The sequence below is a fragment of the Rhipicephalus microplus genome, chromosome X (assembly GCF_043290135.1).
Source record: "Rhipicephalus microplus isolate Deutch F79 chromosome X, USDA_Rmic, whole genome shotgun sequence".
NCBI classification, from domain to species: Eukaryota; Metazoa; Arthropoda; class Arachnida; order Ixodida; family Ixodidae; genus Rhipicephalus; species Rhipicephalus microplus.
Window position 1 is genome coordinate 288,459,742 of NC_134710.1, and position 18,534 is coordinate 288,478,275.

At 45.8% G+C, this 18,534-nt stretch overlaps 1 protein-coding gene across 1 annotated transcript in view; it reads left to right on the forward strand.

Moving 5' to 3' along the window:
- The window catches only part of LOC119162181 (locomotion-related protein Hikaru genki), a 121,800-nt gene extending 120,079 nt beyond the window's left edge, over nucleotides 1–1,721 (forward strand). Inside the window, exon 9 of the mRNA XM_075879296.1 lies at nucleotides 1,335–1,721. Within this exon, the coding sequence (XP_075735411.1) occupies nucleotides 1,335–1,537 (203 nt within the window). The 3' untranslated portion in view covers nucleotides 1,538–1,721. The remainder of the gene's footprint in view (nucleotides 1–1,334) is intronic.
- Nucleotides 1,722–18,534: the final 16,813 nt, after the last annotated feature.

An 18,534-nucleotide genomic window follows, 5' to 3' on the forward strand; every position in this document is an offset into this window, starting at 1 on the left:
AAAAATGTGTTGTTCTGCCACTGACATCGCCAGGAAACGGTCATATGTACGCGGAGCTCCAACGACGTTGCTGTGCTTTGATGTTTGCAAGACAGCGGTGTCACCAGGCCACCACCAAAACCTTCCAAATTTGAGAAAGTATTGCTTCTTCGGAGTGCCATTGATGTTCTGCATGACATGCTACTCAATTCTTTGAATTTTTCATGGTGGGTGCCTCGCGTGGCTGCGTGAAATTCTTCCATTTCTGAACATTTAAACTAGTATGTTATGTTCTAGTGTTTGCGTATGCAAAAACACAGGAGAAAATTATTATAAATTGTTTACAGTTGTTATTATTACTTTTTCTTGCAGTTGTTATTATTACGAAAATTGCGACCAGGCTCTTTTAAGGTTACTTTTCTTTTTCGGAGTGACATGGTCGCACAGCTCATAGTTGTCCTCGTTTTCTGCCTCATCAGTTTCGCCACAAAACGAACAAAAACAAAGCTATCATCTCCCATCACTGCACGATTGGCACTGCAAGCATTACAAGCAACCACTTTGATCACCCACCCATCGCTAACAAAAAAAAAAACAACTGAAAGGGTTGACAAAACATTTTGATCGAGAGTGGAACGGAAATACGTGAATATCGGATATACCTATAGAGCTAAGGAAAAGAAAATTGAATATATGTATGTCATAAGGGGGTCTTATTATGTGGTCGAAATAGCAAAATACGTGACGCCTTGAGAGCAGAGCGAACCTCTTCAGTGTTGTGAATTGCTTCATAAGAAATGTTCATTTTCAATTGAGATTGCAATTTTCCGGACACACTAGGCGCGTTCACGCTTTAGGTGGTGCGTGTTGACGTTGTGCGCCTGCGCTGCCGCGGCGCATTGACGGTCACCACGCAGAGCGTTGAAGCTAATCTGACCTGCAGAGAGCGTAAGGTCGAAGAAGAGCCATTTGAGGGTGAGAAGTTAAATTGATTATTACCTTAATTCAAAATTCTGCCGAAATACAAAGTTCACAGTTTTGTCTGCGAAAAGTGACGCGTAGACAAGTGGACGCACTGTCACTCCTTCACTTTCGGCTCTGTCAGCTTGTGACCAGAGAAGCGTGAGTGCTCTGGCTTTCGTTTACAGCCTGATTGTTTTGCGCCTTCTTAGTAGTGTTCTTGCTCAGGATCAGTGAGCGACCGTGGGTGATCCAGGGTGCAATGTACAGAAAACGACACGGTGGTGCATCGTCATTACCGAAGTGTGGAGTTCTTTGTTTTTTTTTTTTTTCAGCGGGACCTGTTTTCTAAAGTACACGGTGGTAACACGTGCCGTTGTGTCGCCTGTACGCAGGCAAGCCGGCCTGCGAGTTCCCGGGTAAGCCAGCGCACGCGCGCGTCGTGCCCTCCAAGTTTCACTACGACATCGGCGAGCTGGTTACGGTGGCGTGCAACGCGGGCTTCCGGTTGCTGGGCTCGGCGAAGCTTCGCTGCTCTCGCGACGGCCACTGGTCACACCCGTTGCCCCACTGCCGCCGCCTGGTGGTGCACAAGTAGTACCAGCGCGTGCAAGGGGGCATCATCATCCAGCACATGTCGCCACCGCACCGGACCTGAGACCCGAATCCTGGCGGCTGCCAGATACCAGAACCAAGCTTCGCTTCACCTTCATCCTCTGCTGGCTCTCCCTCTCTCTTTCTATGCCTTCCAGAGCAACATCTATTTTCTATGACAAGACTATAGACTATTTTACTTAAGACATATGGGTGCCGTTATCTCGGGATGTTAAGCCGATGTGTTCTTGATATTGCATATTTCGACGTAAAATAATAGGACCCTTAAACATCGTATGCACGAACTCGACTGTTTTCATGCGTGTGGGTCTACCGTAACACTGTTCGTTTAGTTCTTAAAGATGCTAAACACAAAGGTTCACAGGCCAATATGGCGGCACTCAGACCCCTCCGTAAAATAGTCTATAGCAACTTAAAAAGAGCGCCAAAAAAAAGGGACAACACAGACGTAGTAAGCGCTGACTTACTTAGTACGCACCTGCCCGGTTGTCCTTTTCTTAGCGGTGTTTCTCCTTCTTCGTGGACATGCACCAACCAAACCAAATATGTACTCTAGTGTAGTTCATTTCTCCGACAAGTGCTGAAAGGCGGGCTAGTGGGTACATGTCGTTTGAAGACACGTTATTTTCTGACAATGTTTAAACTGACAAAATATATATTTGACTTCGACATAAAACTGCGACATGAAGTACAGACAGAACCGCCATAAAAGGAAAAAAAAAGAAGATTCTCTCAACTGCGCTTTTTTTTAAATAAATGTATGTGAGGAGAGGTTCGTCATGCGAAAATTTAGGCAGCAACATATGTCGAACTGGCCGTAAACTGAGAGGTATAGATTTTGTTATGTTCAGTATAAGAAAGCAAACATCGGCGTAATTAAGGTATCGTTCTGCTTTGACCACCTGATAGTTTAAGCAGGTTTTAACACGCGCGTACTTATTTTAAACCTTCAGGCGCTCTTTAACTAAGAATATGTTGTAGGCCTTGTTTTGTTTGTTAATATCATTTTTCAAATTTCTCCGGTATAAGATGACCAAGGAATAAAAAATGTCTCATATTACTTCGATGAGCATAAGCGAAAATTGATGGCGTGGTTTAAGTGAATGCTTCCTGCTATAAATTTCGTGGGCTCTATATGTAGTGTAATAGCTGTGCCAAGCAGAGCGTCCCATCTATTCGCACGCTAGTGATGTTAGAATTAGATATCATTATGCTTACGTCAGCTCCATCTAGGTAAGGTGGCACAACAGCAGCAATAATGATCTATCCGAAAGCCCCTAACCACTCGAAAATTTCAGAACAATGACCCCGTGCTCACTAGAGCTCGAAGCAGACGAAATCGCCAACACTCCTTGGAAATCCACTTGCTTCGTCGCCGAAGTGGGTGGAAAACCAGACGGCGAGCCCGATAGCTGTCTGACCGATGTTTCTTGCCGTGAAGGTAGCGTAACGGGAAGTGGTAGTCTGGATGCGCTGGAATATAAACCACGTGCTGTAATTATCGTGCGCGAAATAGAAAGGGTGACCGAGTAAGAGGTGCTCAATTTTGTTGACGAAATTGCACACTGTCTTTGTTGTACAACAAAACTCTACAAGGACGCATTCCTGGTTTGGATGGATGAAGGTTGCCGATGACGCACAAATTTGCAGAAAATACAGCAGGAGTACTTTGGCTTGCCCCAACATATTAAAATAAAATCTGTATTCTTGCATTTCTCTTAAGGTCATTCGTAGCGTTGCGAGGATCTCGAGCCGCTAGAGCGCTAGCGCAACGCAAGGCTCGTTCAGCCGGCCTTTGCAAAGCAAGAGCCACAGTGCTGCTCTAGGCGTGAGTCATAAAAATAGGAGGATGCTCTTGGATATAGGCCAGCTCGAACGCTGTAGTCACAGCTGCTGCTGTTTATCTCAGTTTTTCTCTCGCTCGAAGTCACGCCACGTGATGCACTGCGGAAAGGCATCGCGGCTGTCCTCTGTCGGAGCCCCACCGTTGTGGTACCAGGTGATCAGGCGAACGTTTAACGGCCGCTTCGACGGCGTTTGGTCGCTCATTCTCGCCATGAATGCCTGCGAGTGCGCTTCAGCGCAAATGACAGACTGAGTCAAATCGTCGGGTACGTATAGCTTAATTGTTGGTTGCTAAATCCAAAGCAAAGGCAAAGTTTCCTGCTGAAACACCGAAGCAAAGGAAGGCCGGATCAGCACTATGGGAAGCGTGCCAAGCGCGGAAGTAAGCCACTGCAGCCGCCGCCTGTGTACATGGTCCTTGCAAAACTAAGTTCAAGTCACTTTTATCTCGTGTTAGATAGGTTCACAAGAGTGAAGGTTCAGTCACTTTCTTTTCGTTTTTGCCCAGCCCAGCGAACACAACACCACCTCTAGCAGGGTGTCGGCTTAAGTAGCATCTGCTAATGCCCCACCTGAAAGCAAGAGATTGAAATGGTCAAAGCTATTTCTTCTACGAGTTCTACGCGCGTAACTGAAAAAAAAAAGGTATGAAATAATTTACTCACTTTATGTGCCAACGAAGAGTAAGTAGATGGGAAGGAGGCGCTGGCGACAGCACAAGTGTGAACATCTTGAAAAAGTGCAAAACGGAATTTCTGCACACTTTGACGTTTCTTTTTTCCTCTTCTGCTACCTCCCTATATTATGAACGCGGCCTGAGGATGTGATAAAGACTTAGAAAAAAAGGAGAGATAGAAAGAGAATATGAAAATAAGACCGGATTTCTTTGTTTCGGAAAGAGCCACATATGGCGGTTCGGTCCGCACGTAGGAGAGAAATGTCATCATACCCTCTTTATTTTCTTAATTTTTTTATGATGCAAGTTACACAAGTGACGCTTAGTGATCCCAGGCCTGTTTTGTTTGCGCAATGCTTTTCGTCAACTAGCATATGTATCTATGTGTCTTTTCAGATGACCACCGAACTTCGTTAGCACATTTGGGACAACTCTTTATAAAAACCTCCTAGCTTTGGTCCACCACGCATATTACAATCTTGGGGCGTGAGAGTTATAGGACGGGTATTTATAGTGATAGAAATAGGCTACTTATTGTAGATGCCTCGGGATTACTCAGTTGTTCACCCAGTAAATGATTTCGTCTTCTTTTTTCTCTTTTTACAATGGCCGTTGTGCTTGTGGTTTTTGTTGGCGATGACCTATTGGTGATCACAAACCTTTTTAGACTGCAAATTACTTTACAAATTACTTGCCGGTCTAGCTTCGACAACAATATTGGTTAGGAGGGGCCTCTCTACGTATTTTTTTTCTTTCACAAAATAATAAATACTGCAAAACCCTCGCCCTTTCACGCACAAAACCCATAAAAAAGTTTTACAAGCTATTTGTCACATCGAAACGTTATAAAAAATGAAGCACATATCAATCTAAACGCTTCTCGAATCGTGTGTTTAATTTGCGGAGACATTTTATTTGCCATTTTGATTGTAGCACGTAAACTTTCCCGGAAAGAGCAATAAATCTCTGTTATGGGGAAAAAAGTGTTCGTCAGGTGGAGGCATTCGTTATTAATCAGTTCCTAATTATTGCTCATTTTAATTAAAATGTTACAAATGGATTTGTTGATACGAAAGATTTTGGTAGATAAATATAAACTATGTCTCTTGGACGCCCATTAGCTCGCTTATATGGCTTGACTGCTGCCCTCACCTCGATCTTGTTCATAAAGGCCGAGCTCGGGCTAGCCTGCTGCTACCACGGCACAGCCAATAACGTATGTACCCACTGCATCGGCGCCTTTTGATGTCGAGTGAATCACTACAGCACCTATACCTTCCAACATCTGACTCTCTATTTTATAACAATAATATACAAATTGAAGGGAAAAAAAAACGTACAGCCCACACTTTGAATCTGACTCTTACATGCGCTACAACTTTCACTTTCGGTAATGAAACAAAGTGTGGCCGTCAGAACGAGATCAGAACGAAGGGAAAAAAATAAAAGTTCCCGCGACTGGCTGTAGCAGCCAATACTATTCATAAGAAAAGATACATGATAGCTATAACAACACGAGTGATTCTGCTTTCAATCAAATAATGAGGCGAGTGCAGAGGAAGTAAGTGACAGCGAAATTCATTTTCAAACCGGGGCGCTATAAAAAGAAGCATGAACGTATTTTTATATATATGCGCAATACCTACCACGCAGTTCGTTACTCCGGAAGGCGTCGCTCGATCGCAGACTCAGGTAAAAGGAAGCCATCTATACATGCCATTCTGCCGAGTGGTCTCAGTCATTCATCGGGCCTCTCCCTATAGACGTGCAACAGCGTTACATAACATTTTGCTGGGCAGGCATAAAATATAAAACGCCGTTTTGAAACGACTCTTGAATGCATGAATGACAAAAAAAATGTGATACTCCTATATTATGGATGAAAAAATTCACAAAAAGTGTGACTCTCTCTCTTTCTCTATACAGCGATGTTTCTAGTTCCACAGACACCTGAATGGTTTTGAAATTGTTGTTCTTGTGTGTTACAGATCCGGCTAAACATATCATCGTCTCTAATGGCGTTATGAATTAAAGTGTCCCAGAGTTCGATGCTGTTGATAAGTTTAGATTTTTATCAATAATTTCACGAGTCTACCTGAAGTAAATGAGCGAGATATGCGTCCCTGTGTAACTTGATGAGTTCACGAACCACGCATTGAGCGAAATCACACCTGTAATCTTGATTCAATTGATACTCACTCGTTTTCATTCGTTAATGAACGAATGCTTTTGAAGCCCGCCGCATGTGGATAGACAAAACATTTTTAGCGCAGCTGCACCGTGACAGCGATGGCAGCGGCTTATAACTTGCATTTCCATACTTTCTTTCTTTCTTTCACTGCGCATTTGCGATCGTCTTTTCACAACCTTCTGCGCAGAAGGCCGAGCGGGTTCGACTTATCTCTCACCTACTGCGCTAGCTAAAGGATCTCCGCCGCGCGCAGTCGTACAGCTCCGGCATGCCGTTCATTTTTCATCGAGTGCGTGTGGCATCAAGGACGTGTGAGATGACATCCTCCCTGCCTCCTTGCAACAGGCGCGGACGCTCTGCAACACGCTGGCTCTCCCGTGTGTCAGCCGTTGGTTCAAAATTCCTTTTAACACGGGGCGATACATTCGCCGAGAAAGATGAAAAGCGAGGTATAGAGCACGTCGCGGTCGAGATGTGCCACGCAGCAGACGCTTGTGGTTTGTTCCTCGCGAGGGGATGTACATATATATAGTATGTGCCGGGTTGACGGACCCCGTGTGACACGAGGTATCTATGCGATACGGCGTGCTTGTGTGTGTGGTCTCGACGTAACATTTGTCACGTGTCGCATGTCTGTTTTCACCTTACTGGCCTTTCTCGTTTTCGACGTCGGTCTCCCTGACAGCGCGTTCGTTCTCGTTGTGCGTGTGATCACGATGCTAGTGGAAGCAAAATCCGACAGCTGTGCTGTGGTTGGTGCTGTCGTGTGACGTGTAATCACCTTCTGGCGAGTGGGGTTGCTCGAATCAGGGTCCAATCTAGTGCCAGGTTATACGGGCAGACGGGTAGGTGGACGCTTCTTCGACATGTATTGTGTGCATTGAGCCTTTGCAACTGATACGAGTAGCGCTGTTTTCAGCGCCAATGTCGTGTCTGTGGTCGTTGTACCTTTGCTCGAGTCCTTCCGCATATGTGTTACAGGTTCCTGCAAGATGCATGGTTGATGTTTAAGGCTGTCTTACGGGTACCGTTATGAACGTGTTGCTCCCGCAGTTGTACATATGTGTTTTTTCTATGCACAGTGCATTTTATAAATGTGTATGTACTGTTACATTAAATGTTATGAGAATAAACATCTGTGAAAAAAGTAATTAAAAGTCCTTGTTATAACAGTTGGAACATGTTTTTTTTTGTTTTTTTTAAGACATGTTCAAAATAGGGGAGAAAAAAACAACTGTTTTTCTGTGCTAGCGCTGGCTACTACTCTAATAATTTTGGAAGCGGGAAACGGAAAATCTCAGCTCCTCATTTCACGTTCTCGATTACGACAAAACAACACGGAGAAACAAAACTCATGTCCGGGATAAAGGAATATTTTAATTAAACTGATATCGTCCCTGGTAAGTGTTCGTGCGTATGACTGCTCGCTTGCATCTTTATATGTCGCGTCTCGAAAGTGTAAAGGTTGTAGACGAATGTGCTACAATACATTGCGAACTGCGCGTAATGGGAAAGTATGCTCGTTCATTACTATTACGTGCAATGTAATTCAAGTGGCGGATTCTGTTAGGACGCGCGTGTAGAAATTGAAAGCGGCTGTAAAATTTCGCGGTTGTGAACGACAGTGTACGCAGGGGAACGTTGGAGATGTTCATTGATGTGTGTGTGTTTTCTTATTACAGCAGAGCTGTTATGCTCTAGGTTTGAAATGTGTCGTAGATAAACAAAAATTGTGACTATTATGAAACTGCACAGGCTCAATAATCACCTGAGTGCTCGGTACCGTTGGTTAATAAGAGAGGCTAAAATGTGCGGCCCAGAAATCGCCGCTCGCACGTTCCACCAATTTGATAGTGGCTCACTGTGGTGTGTATAGGAATTCGCTCCAGTTTTGTGCCGCATTGCTACAGGAGAGAGAACCCGTAGCAATGTACGATATAGTATAACGGTCGGTGGTAAAGAGAGAGCCGAGAGTGTGAAAGCCTAGTCAAGCCAAGACCAGTTATGTGCCCAGCACCTCTGTTGTGACCCAGCCTTGAGTGACTGACTGGAAGCGATGATAATTTTTCTTAACTTCCAGAAAAGATCAACTTTGTGTAAGCAATCAGCGTGAAGATAGTCACGTGTGAATGCTTGACCTAGTTTCATTGCCGTTTATTTCAATGCGGAAAGCGAATGAGTTTTTTTAAACTCACACTGAGGCTCTGCGTTGTTAGTTTATGGAAGCGCAAGTGTCGTTCCCTTACTCGTCATTGTCTTAGATTGTGCTTAAGTTTTCACTGATACCTTTATTATTTGTAGCTGTACGTTGGCGCGACTATCGAGACTGCAGTAACAGAGAGTACTTCAAGAGGCTCTGCCTGCCCCCGACCACAGCCATAGGTCGGCAGAATTAGTGAAACTTACTCCCACTCTCTCCAAAAATATGTTTCTAAAGATAGAAACATATTTTTAACTACAGAATAAAAGATAGAAACCAAAGACAGAAGATAGAAAGAATAAAGATAGAAACATAAAAAGACAAACATAAAGAATTAAAGATACTTCGGTTTCCTTACATGAATGCTCACGTTACGTATGAATATACAAATACAACAATGACCAAACTTGGTGTTCGAATACCCTAAACGACATATATACACGCAGAAGTCATTCACAGAATCTATATTGTAGGATGTTAATGTAAGATTGTTAACCCATTTCACGTCCAACATGGTGGCCCAAGTGCTATGGCGTGGCGGGCGAAGGTGTTGAAGAATATAGCATTTGTGCTACGGTATAACCATGAACGCCTCAGTGAAAAAGAACGTCTTATGTAGTTTGTGGCTCGTCGTTTTGGGTTAAATGGTCGGTAATATAATGAACCAAGATCCTTCAGACTCGCGCTTGCTAGAGCGTGAATCTGAATGAGCATACAGAATATCGAATTTCCCTGATTTTTTAGAATTTTGTGATTTAGCGACACATTTATTGAAACACCAAGTATATATATATATATATATATATATATATATATATATATATATATATATATATATATATATATCATGTAGTAAAGAAGAGGGGCCTCAGGGGCATCGCCATCAGCATAAGCTCGTGCTTGCTGCGCTTGGCCGGACGCTGCTGACTGTTGTTGTTGTTCTTCTCCTATTGTTAATGGCGCATACCCACTGTGGGGGATCGGCAGAGAATCGAGTGGTTTTAAAATATACTGTTCAGATTTTGAATGATGGAGGTTTAACAGAAAAATTACCGATAGCCTAGGAAAGCGTGGTGCTTAAGGTAACGCATACAAATATTTACATAAACGAATATATTCTTAAGATGGAGCAATAATCGGATTTTATACGTATATAATTATGTGGACCTGTTAGGATAATGAAATTGGTTAATTATTCAACCTATTAGTTTCATCAGTATAGTTCCGGACGGCCGCGCATACTGTCGCATTAGAGAAACCAGAAATGGAAGCCCCAAAAGACAAAATGACTGCTTCGCCTTGTGCGCTCTGCTCTGCTAATAAACGCCGTTACAAATGGTGGAGGTGCTGGGTTGTGAAGTTAGCAGAAGGCGTAATTTAGTGAACGCATCGTCGCATGCTGGTAACGAGGTGGAAAGGTCCTTGTTGCCGATAAGAAGGTCCGTAAGGGGCGCACATACGGAAGCGAAATTTCGAATAAAGCATCGGAACTATGACGACAAGCCGACAGAACTTCCAAGTTCCTTTAGGTTCTTTGGCTTTGGAAAATCGGCGACTGCTCGAAGCTTGGCGGGGTAGGGAAGTATGCCATCCCGCGATACGACGTGGGCAAAAATAGTGAGGTGCTGGGCACATACGACACTTCTTGAGGTTGAGTTGAAGCCCGGCGTTGGTGAGGCGTGTGAAGACGTGCTTGAGAAGTATTAAATGGGTGTTGAAATCGGTGGAAAAGACAACTACGTCATCTAGGTAGCATAAACACGTGCTCTACTTAAGGCCTCGTAAAATAATGTCCATCATTCTCTCAAAAGTGGCTGGAGCATTACAAAAGCCGAAAGGCATATTGGTAAATTCGTATAATCAAGCGGGTGTGACAAATGCTGTTTTTAGTCGGTCTTTAATAAGAAGCTTTATTAAGAACTTGCTAGTATCCAGAACGCAAATCCAGCGAAGAGAAGTATTCTGTTCCCTGCAAACAGTCAAGGGCGTCGTCTATTCGCGGTAACGGGTAAACGTCCTTACGGGTGATCTTCTTTAAGCGTCTGTAGTCGACACAGAACCGAATGGATCCGTCCTTCGTAACAAGAAAGACCGGTGACGCCAAGGGACTGTTAGAAGGCAATACCCTCTGGAGCATTTCAGCAACCTGGTCGCCAATAACACGGCGCTCCAACGCTCCGACGCTGAAACTCGGTAGGGACGCTGCCGTAGAGGCGTATGGCTTCCTGTGTCAATATTGTGAAATACGTTCGATGTGCAACTGAGGCCACAAGCGTGGCTGTCAAAAGAAGTGCGAAACTTTTGCAGCAGGTTGACCAACTGGCTTCGTTCTGAAGAAGACGTTGCGACATTGATGGAGTGGTGGAAAGCGTCAAAGAGTGACTGGTTAAAAACAGGGTAAGAAATGAGTGCGCTGAGGTCCGTAGAAAGTAAACGAGACGGAGCGTCAAAAATGTGACGGGCGTCGATTGGATGCACGTGACCGAGACATTCACCACAAAATAAAGGTAATGGCCCTTCCAGCGTGTAGTACATGAGCGTCATCGTGACGCCATGGTGGAGAGTAAGGAGAGCAACAGGCAGTGGAGAACATTTGCGTTGAATGAAAAGGGCAGAGAGCGTAAATAGAAAATCACCGTTGGAAGTAGCGTCACACGACACAGTAACCTGCAGAGAAGAGCGCGGTGGTACGGTGGTGTCGTCGGAAGCAGACAGTTTTAAATACGGCAGGGAAGCTTCAACAGCGTCAACATCAGGAAGTGCAGACAGCTCAAGCTCAGAGTGACAGCAGTCAATGACGGCCTTATTATTCGCAAGGAAGTCCCAGCCAAGTATCATGTCATGGAAACACGAGGGCAGCACTACAAATTCGACGATATACACAATCCCTTCGATGACAACTCGTGTGGTACAGGCTGCGAGAGGTGTTACACTTTGGGCGTTAGCCATTCTAAGAGAGAGAGACCGGACAATGGCGTCAGAACATTGCGGAGTTTGCGGCACAGGTGGATGGAAAGGGCGGATAAAGCGGCTCCGGAGTCAACAAGCGCCATGACGACTATACCTTTGACTGACACTTCAATGACATTAGCTGGAGAGGGGAGAGGACTTCTGCATGGCGACGGGGACGCAGATCGTGCCTCGAGAACTGTGGCCGTTAGCGGTGGGTGCGGAACGTCAAGGCATAGGGGAAGGCGAACGTCGACAAGGAGCTAGGGAGCGGTGGGTGATGCTGAGTGGACGGCCAGGGGGAAAGGAAAAGGAATGAGGGCTTGAAGGCGTAGAAGAAAACTGAGGGTCGAAAGAGGGCATTCGTGCAATGTTCGAAGCAGCCTGGCGATGACAACAATAACACGCCACGTGGCCAACGCCGCCACAAGCGAAACATTTCGGACAGTTGTCGTACTCTGCCATTGGTCGGAGTAGACGCCGAGTTGCGGCTGAAGGGCAGAAAACTGCAGCCGAGGTGATATCGGCATAGGCGGCAGTGAATAGGTCGGCGGCGAACAGGTTGGCGGTGAATACATAGGCGCTGGCTGGAACGCAGGCTGTCGAGGTCGCGCAACGGCCTCGGCGTACCTAAGAGGTGCAGCGACTGGCGGCGGTTCACGGGCGGGAGGAAGAGCATGTGTGTCCTGGTCGTGAATAAAGTCGTCGAGTGTAGAAGTCAATCTGTATGGTTGATCGGGTACACAGGACATCAAAGAGAGTTGATGAGCGACCTCAGCGCGGATGAACCTTTGGATCTTTCAGCAAGAGGGGCACGGTCGTCTCCTATGCCACAGGTGGACAGGCTGGACAAAGAGTTGTCGGGCACCGAGGAACGTCGGGTGGAAAGATGTTGCCTGCGCAACTCGTCAAACCTCTGGCTTAACTCGGTCAGTTATCAGAGTTGCGAAAACTCTTAGAAAGCAACATTTGGAAAGCGTGTCCTCAATGCCCCTCATGATGTGCTTCATCTTGAGCTCTTGGGATATCGACCCGTTGACTCGCTTGCAAAGGTCCAGAACGTCCTGAATATAGCTTGTAAAATTCTCACCAAGCTCCTGGGACCGAGTATGCAAGTGTTGTTCGGCACGGCGTTTGTGTTTCCAGGCCATCCGAAAACTTGTGTGAGGCTCGTTTTGAAGACGGACCGCGTAGGGAGTTCCACTTCGTGGTTTATGAACGACAACTTGGCCACGCCCAACAGGTAGAAGGAGACGTAGGTCAACTTGGCGGCGTCATCCCATTTGTTGTGAATACTCACTCGTTCGTACATAGAAATTCAGTCATCAACGTCCTTGTCTTCTGTGCATGAGAACACAGAGGGATCTCGCGGACACAGAGAACCGGCGCAGAGGACATAGGGGACATCGGTGGAGGAGTTGGAGTGGCGCTGGCGTCGGTAGGCATAATGGACCGTAAAATGTGATATTATATATATATATATATATATATATATATATATGGAGTCTGCTGGGTTTCGATCCGTAAATTGTGATTCCAAAGCTCCAGGGTAATCAAAACCAAGTAGGCGTTTGGTGTGTAGCGACACCACGGACCCGAGCTAACGGGGGAGTTTTGACTCCCTCCCACGCCTAGCCGTGCGTGGCTTTGCCGTGTTCGGGAAAAAGGGGATCCTGGGGGTTGAGCTGACGCTGGTTGATTGGACCTTTAAGGCTCCCCTGGCAGAGGCAACACACCCCTTTGGCCCCGGCTTCACGTAGACGGCACCCCTGGGCTGACCCACCCAGGGGAAATCGGCAGTCGCCTTTTCCTAACTCTCTCTTCCTACATCTTCGTCTTTATCTCTCACTTTTTATCTGTCCTGTCATCTTCTCTTTTCCGTTTACTTCCGAATTTCCTGGCGGCGAGGGTTAACCCTGTGTAGTTACCCTACCTTGGGTAGTTATATTCGGTTATAGCGGCGATGCATGGCTGGCGTCTCCAAGTGTTCACTATTCAACCTTGTAGCGTCCCCTTGTGTGGCTCGGTGGTGGGTGGCCACCATCGCCGCCAAACTTTATAGTATTTTTACGGCAAAAGCTTTTCCCCCCTTCCTGATCGCTCCCTAAAAAGGTGGCGCGCCGAAGACACTTTCTTGCCTAACACACTGAAGCCGAGATTCCCAAAGTACCATGTAATCGAGAGTCAAAACGAAAAGAAGACAGTCCGAGCCATTTCACCTTTCCTCGTTTCCAAAACTCTCACAGAAGCAATAGGCCCAGGTTATAAAGTGACAAAGATGGGAAGTGGCGATCTTCTTCTGGAGGTTCGTGACAAAGCTCAGTGTGAAAAGCTGTCTAAGCTTGTAGCCTTTGGGGAAACCCCTCTTTTGGTGGGCCCACACAGGTCCATGAACACTGTCCATGGCGTAATTTCCGATGATGATCTTACTGAGCTTTCTGAAAGTGAGCTGCTCGAAGGTTGGCAGGACCAGAACGTGGTCAAAGTCCAACGAATAACAATAAGGCGCAACAACAAACCGACCCCTACAAAACACGTGATAATTACCTTCGGAACAAGTGACCTGTCAGAATCAATCGAAACCGGTGATTGTAAGCTCCGTGTAAGACCATACATTCCCAACCCTCGTCGATGTTTCAAGTGCCAACGTTTCGGTCATGGATCGCAGAGTTGCAGAGGGTGTGCTACTTGCGCAAAGTGCGCATCCATTCAACACATATCGGACAATTGCACCTCAGAAAGAACTTATTGTTCTAACTGTGAAGGAGATCATACTGCCTACTCACGATCATGCCCCGCATGGAAAAAAGAGAAACAAATAGTAGAACCTAAAGTTAAACTCAATCTCTCATTCCAAGAAGCGCGCCAACGTTTCGCCATACACAACCCATCTTATCCCTCCTTTGCAGATATGACGCGCCGGGGCGCCGCGCCACATGCCTCGGCACCCGCGAATGTCACACAGTGTGTGGCCGCGGTCGTGCCGCCAGCGCCCCCGGCTGGAGCAGCCTGAACTGCTCCGCCACCTGACAAACTGGGCCGGCAGACCTCCATGTCTGCTGAACCTCGGACCACTGCAAGCGCAGTTAGGTCCGAAAGTTCAGTGAATGTGCCTGCTCAGCAGGCACCGTCCACCACCTCACAAGAGGTGATGAAAACAATTCCCACTCCTCCGGCGCCTCAGACGCCGAAGGATAGGCGCAACTCCTTGGAGCGCGCCAAAAAAGAAAAACCTCGAATCACAGGGCCCCCAAAAGGTCTTGTAACCTAACGCAACACCTTTTTACACACAGCACCACACTACATTAAAATGACACAAATACTACAGTGGAACGTCAGAGGACTGTTGAGAAATCTCGACGATATCCAGGAACTTTTACACAAACATACACCAAAGGTGCTGTGCGTACAAGAGACACACCTGAAACCTAAACACACCAACTTTTTACGTCACTACGTTATCTTTCGGAAGGACCGGAATGATGCCATTGTGCCATCCAGTGGTGTTGCCATTATAGTCAATCAAGGGATTGCATGCACACACCTACCACGACAAACATCCCTTGAGGCGGTAGCTGTTCGAGCAGTTCTTTTGAACAAGATCGTCACCATGTGCTCTCTCTACATACCTCCACAACACCGTCTTGAAAAGCATGAGTTCGAGTCCCTCGTAGACGAACTTCCAGACCCTTATATTCTCCTTGGAGATTTCAATGCACATAGCAATCTATGGGGTGACTCTCACTGCGATGCTCGAGGTCGCCTGATTGAACAGCTCCTTTTTTCTTCCGGCGCGTGCCTGCTGAATCGGAAAGAGCCAACATATTACAACATCGCTAACAATACGTACTCCGCAAAAAACCTCAGCATAATATCCCCATCAATCCTGTCTCTACACAAATGGGAAGTCATTAATGATCCATATGGTAGTGACCATTTTCCTATCGTTATCAGCACATCAATAACAAATACATGTCCTGCACATGTTCCCAAATGGCTTACCGACAAAGCCGATTGGGAAAAGTTTTAAAAAATGACTGTATTATCTTGGACTGACATGGCGGCGTTGAGCATAGAGGACGCTGTATGCTACTTTACAGCTTTCTTGGTTGATGCAGCAACAAAATGTATTCCCCAAACATGTGGACCGTCAAGCAAAGGACGAGTCCCATGGTGGAATAATGAGTGCCATGATGCTCAAAAAAAACAAAATAAGACATGGAAGTTGCTTAGAGACTCGCCCACAACCGATAATCTTGTAAACTTTAAGAACGTCAAGTCGCAAGCAAGAAGGACGCGCCGACAGGCGAGAAGGGAAAGTTGGCGCAAATTTTTATCGGACATTAACTCATACACAGATGACTCCAGAGTCTGGAGCATGGTTGGTAAGGTGGCAGGACGAAAAGCACATTCACTTCTTCTAGTGAACACACAAGGGGAGAGTTTGGAAGACCAGGCAAACACTCTCGGAGCACACTTCGAACAGGTCTCCAGCTCAACACACTAATGTGAAGCGTTCCGACGATACAAAACCGCAATAGAAAAACAGAGATTAGAGCGCAAGCCCACAACACATGAGGCATACAACGAACCTTTCTGTTTGGCTGAACTACAAGCCTCACTTGCCTACTGCAATAAATCTACCCCAGGCCTGGACCGTGTGGCTTATGAAATGTTAAAACACCTGCCCACTGAAACCCAGAAAGCTCTCCTCTCTCTGTATAATGTGATATGGTCTTCCGGCGAGCTACCCTCAGCCTGGAAGAAAGCTATCATTATCCCAATTCTAAAACAAGGCAAGGACCCGGCCTCAGTTTCCAGCTACAGGCCAATAGCATTAACCAGCTGTATTTGCAAGGTCTTTGAAAAAATGATTAACAGGCGCCTGATGCACTTTCTTGAAATAATGGCCTACTTGACCCATACCAGTGTGGGTTTCGAGAGGCTCGGTCCACCCATGACCACCTTGTCCGTATCGAGGCACAAATTCGCGACGCTTTTGTTCAGAAGCATTTTTTTCTTTCTGTGTTCCTCGATATGAAAAAGGCATATGACACTACATGGCGCTTCGGCATATTGCGAGACCTGTCACATTTAGGTGTGCGGGGTAGAATGCTGACAATTATCTAAAGCTACCTGTCCAACCGTACATTCCGTGTCCGACTTGGCACTGTCTTATCTCGAGTATTTGTCCAAGAAACAGGAGTGCCACAAGGAGGTGTATTGAGCTGCACACTTTTCATAGTTAAAATGAATTCTTTGCACCTGTCTCTCCCACGAAATATTTTTTACTGCATATATGTCGATGACGTAAAGATTGGTTACAAATCGTGCAACATCTCAATGTGCCAACGTCCAGTTCAACTAGGGTTGAACAAGGTATCTCAATGGGCAAACGAGAATGGTTTTATACTCAACGCGGAAAAGAGCACTTGTGTCTTCTTTAGCCGAAAAAGGGGCCTCTATCCTGACCCCAACATTGACTTGCATAGTCAACCTCGGTTAGTAAAGGCCAAGCACAAGTTTCTTGGTCTCATATTAGACACTAAACTAACCTTCATCCCACACATCAAGTATTTAAAGGACAGGTGCTCAAAAACAATGAACATTTTGAAAGTGTCATGCACTACATGGGGTAGTGACACGAAATGTCTAATGAATTTATATAAAAGCCTCGTACGCGCACGCCTAGATTACGGTGCGATAATCTATCAATCGGCAACACTATCAGCCTTAAAAATTCTCGACTCTGTCCACCATCTAGGCATTCGCCTCTCTACAGGTGCTTTCCGAACCAGCCCTGTGGAGAGCCTGTACGTGGGTTCGAATGAATGGTCACTCCACCTACAAAGATGTTCCCTGTCCTTTTTGTACTTTTTGAAGGTGAAGGCAGACAAGAAACACCCTTGCCATTTCACAATTAATGATTTGTCTTGTTCTGGCTTGTTCTAGAACCGTCCTTCGTTTAGGCAGCCCTACGCGCTCCGTGTAAGGGGCCTGGCCGAAGAAACAGGTGTGCCTCTTCTTGAACACAGTTTGAGGGCTCCTGTAACATATCTGCCACCATGGCAATGGCAGCTTATAGACTGTGATGTCTCTTTTGTTGAAGTCACAAAGCACGCACCACTTGCACACACACATACATACTTCCTAGAACTACAACATAAATACACATGCCCTGAGTTCTTTACCGATGCGTCAAAGTCAAACACTTCTGTGTCATATGAAGCGGTAGGCCAATCCTTTTCCGAGGCCAGCGTTCTTCATCCTGATGCAAGCATTTTTACAGGAGAAGCTTACGCAATACTGGCGGTCGTAAAACACATGAAACAGATAAAGTTACAAAAGGTGGTAATATACACAGATTCTCTAAGCGTGGTCATAGCCCTGAAAACTCCTAAAAACACAAGAACTCCGTGCTGGTGTCACTTCACTCACTTCTGTGCACACTGTACATATCAAAACAGCATGTCGTTGTCTGCTGGGTTCCAGGGCATCGTGAGATACAAGGGAACGTTTTGGCCGACAATCTGGCTGCTTGCGCCAATAACATTACTCCCAATGCATCAACATCGGTCCCTGCACTTGACTTGAAACCTTTTCTAAAACGAAAGCTTAGGGGGTATTGGCAGAGCATGTGGAATAAACACACAGATAATAAACTCCATGCTATTAAGCCGCAACTAGGTTATTGGCCCCCACTGTCAAAATCACGACACCCAGAGGTAATACTAACAAGGCTTAGAACAGGACATACACATTCTACACATTCATTTCTTCTGTCTATCGGCGATCTACCATATTGTGAAAGATGTGGAGAGCCCCTTACGGTTCTCCACATTCTCGTCCAGTGCAATGAGCTAGATTCTCTAAGAAAAAAGAACTTTTTACTGCCCTACCGACAGCAGCTCCCTCTACACCCTGGGATGCTCATCGGTAGGGATCCGATTTTGAAACTGCAAACACTTTCATGTTTTTAAAAGATGTGCATAGCTTTCACCCGATATTTCGAGGTCATTCGTAGCACGATTTCTATAGAGTGGTCGTGGCTGCGGTGACTACATCTTCATCATGGTTTTATTATCATGACATATTGCCATCCGCTATCACTACACATAT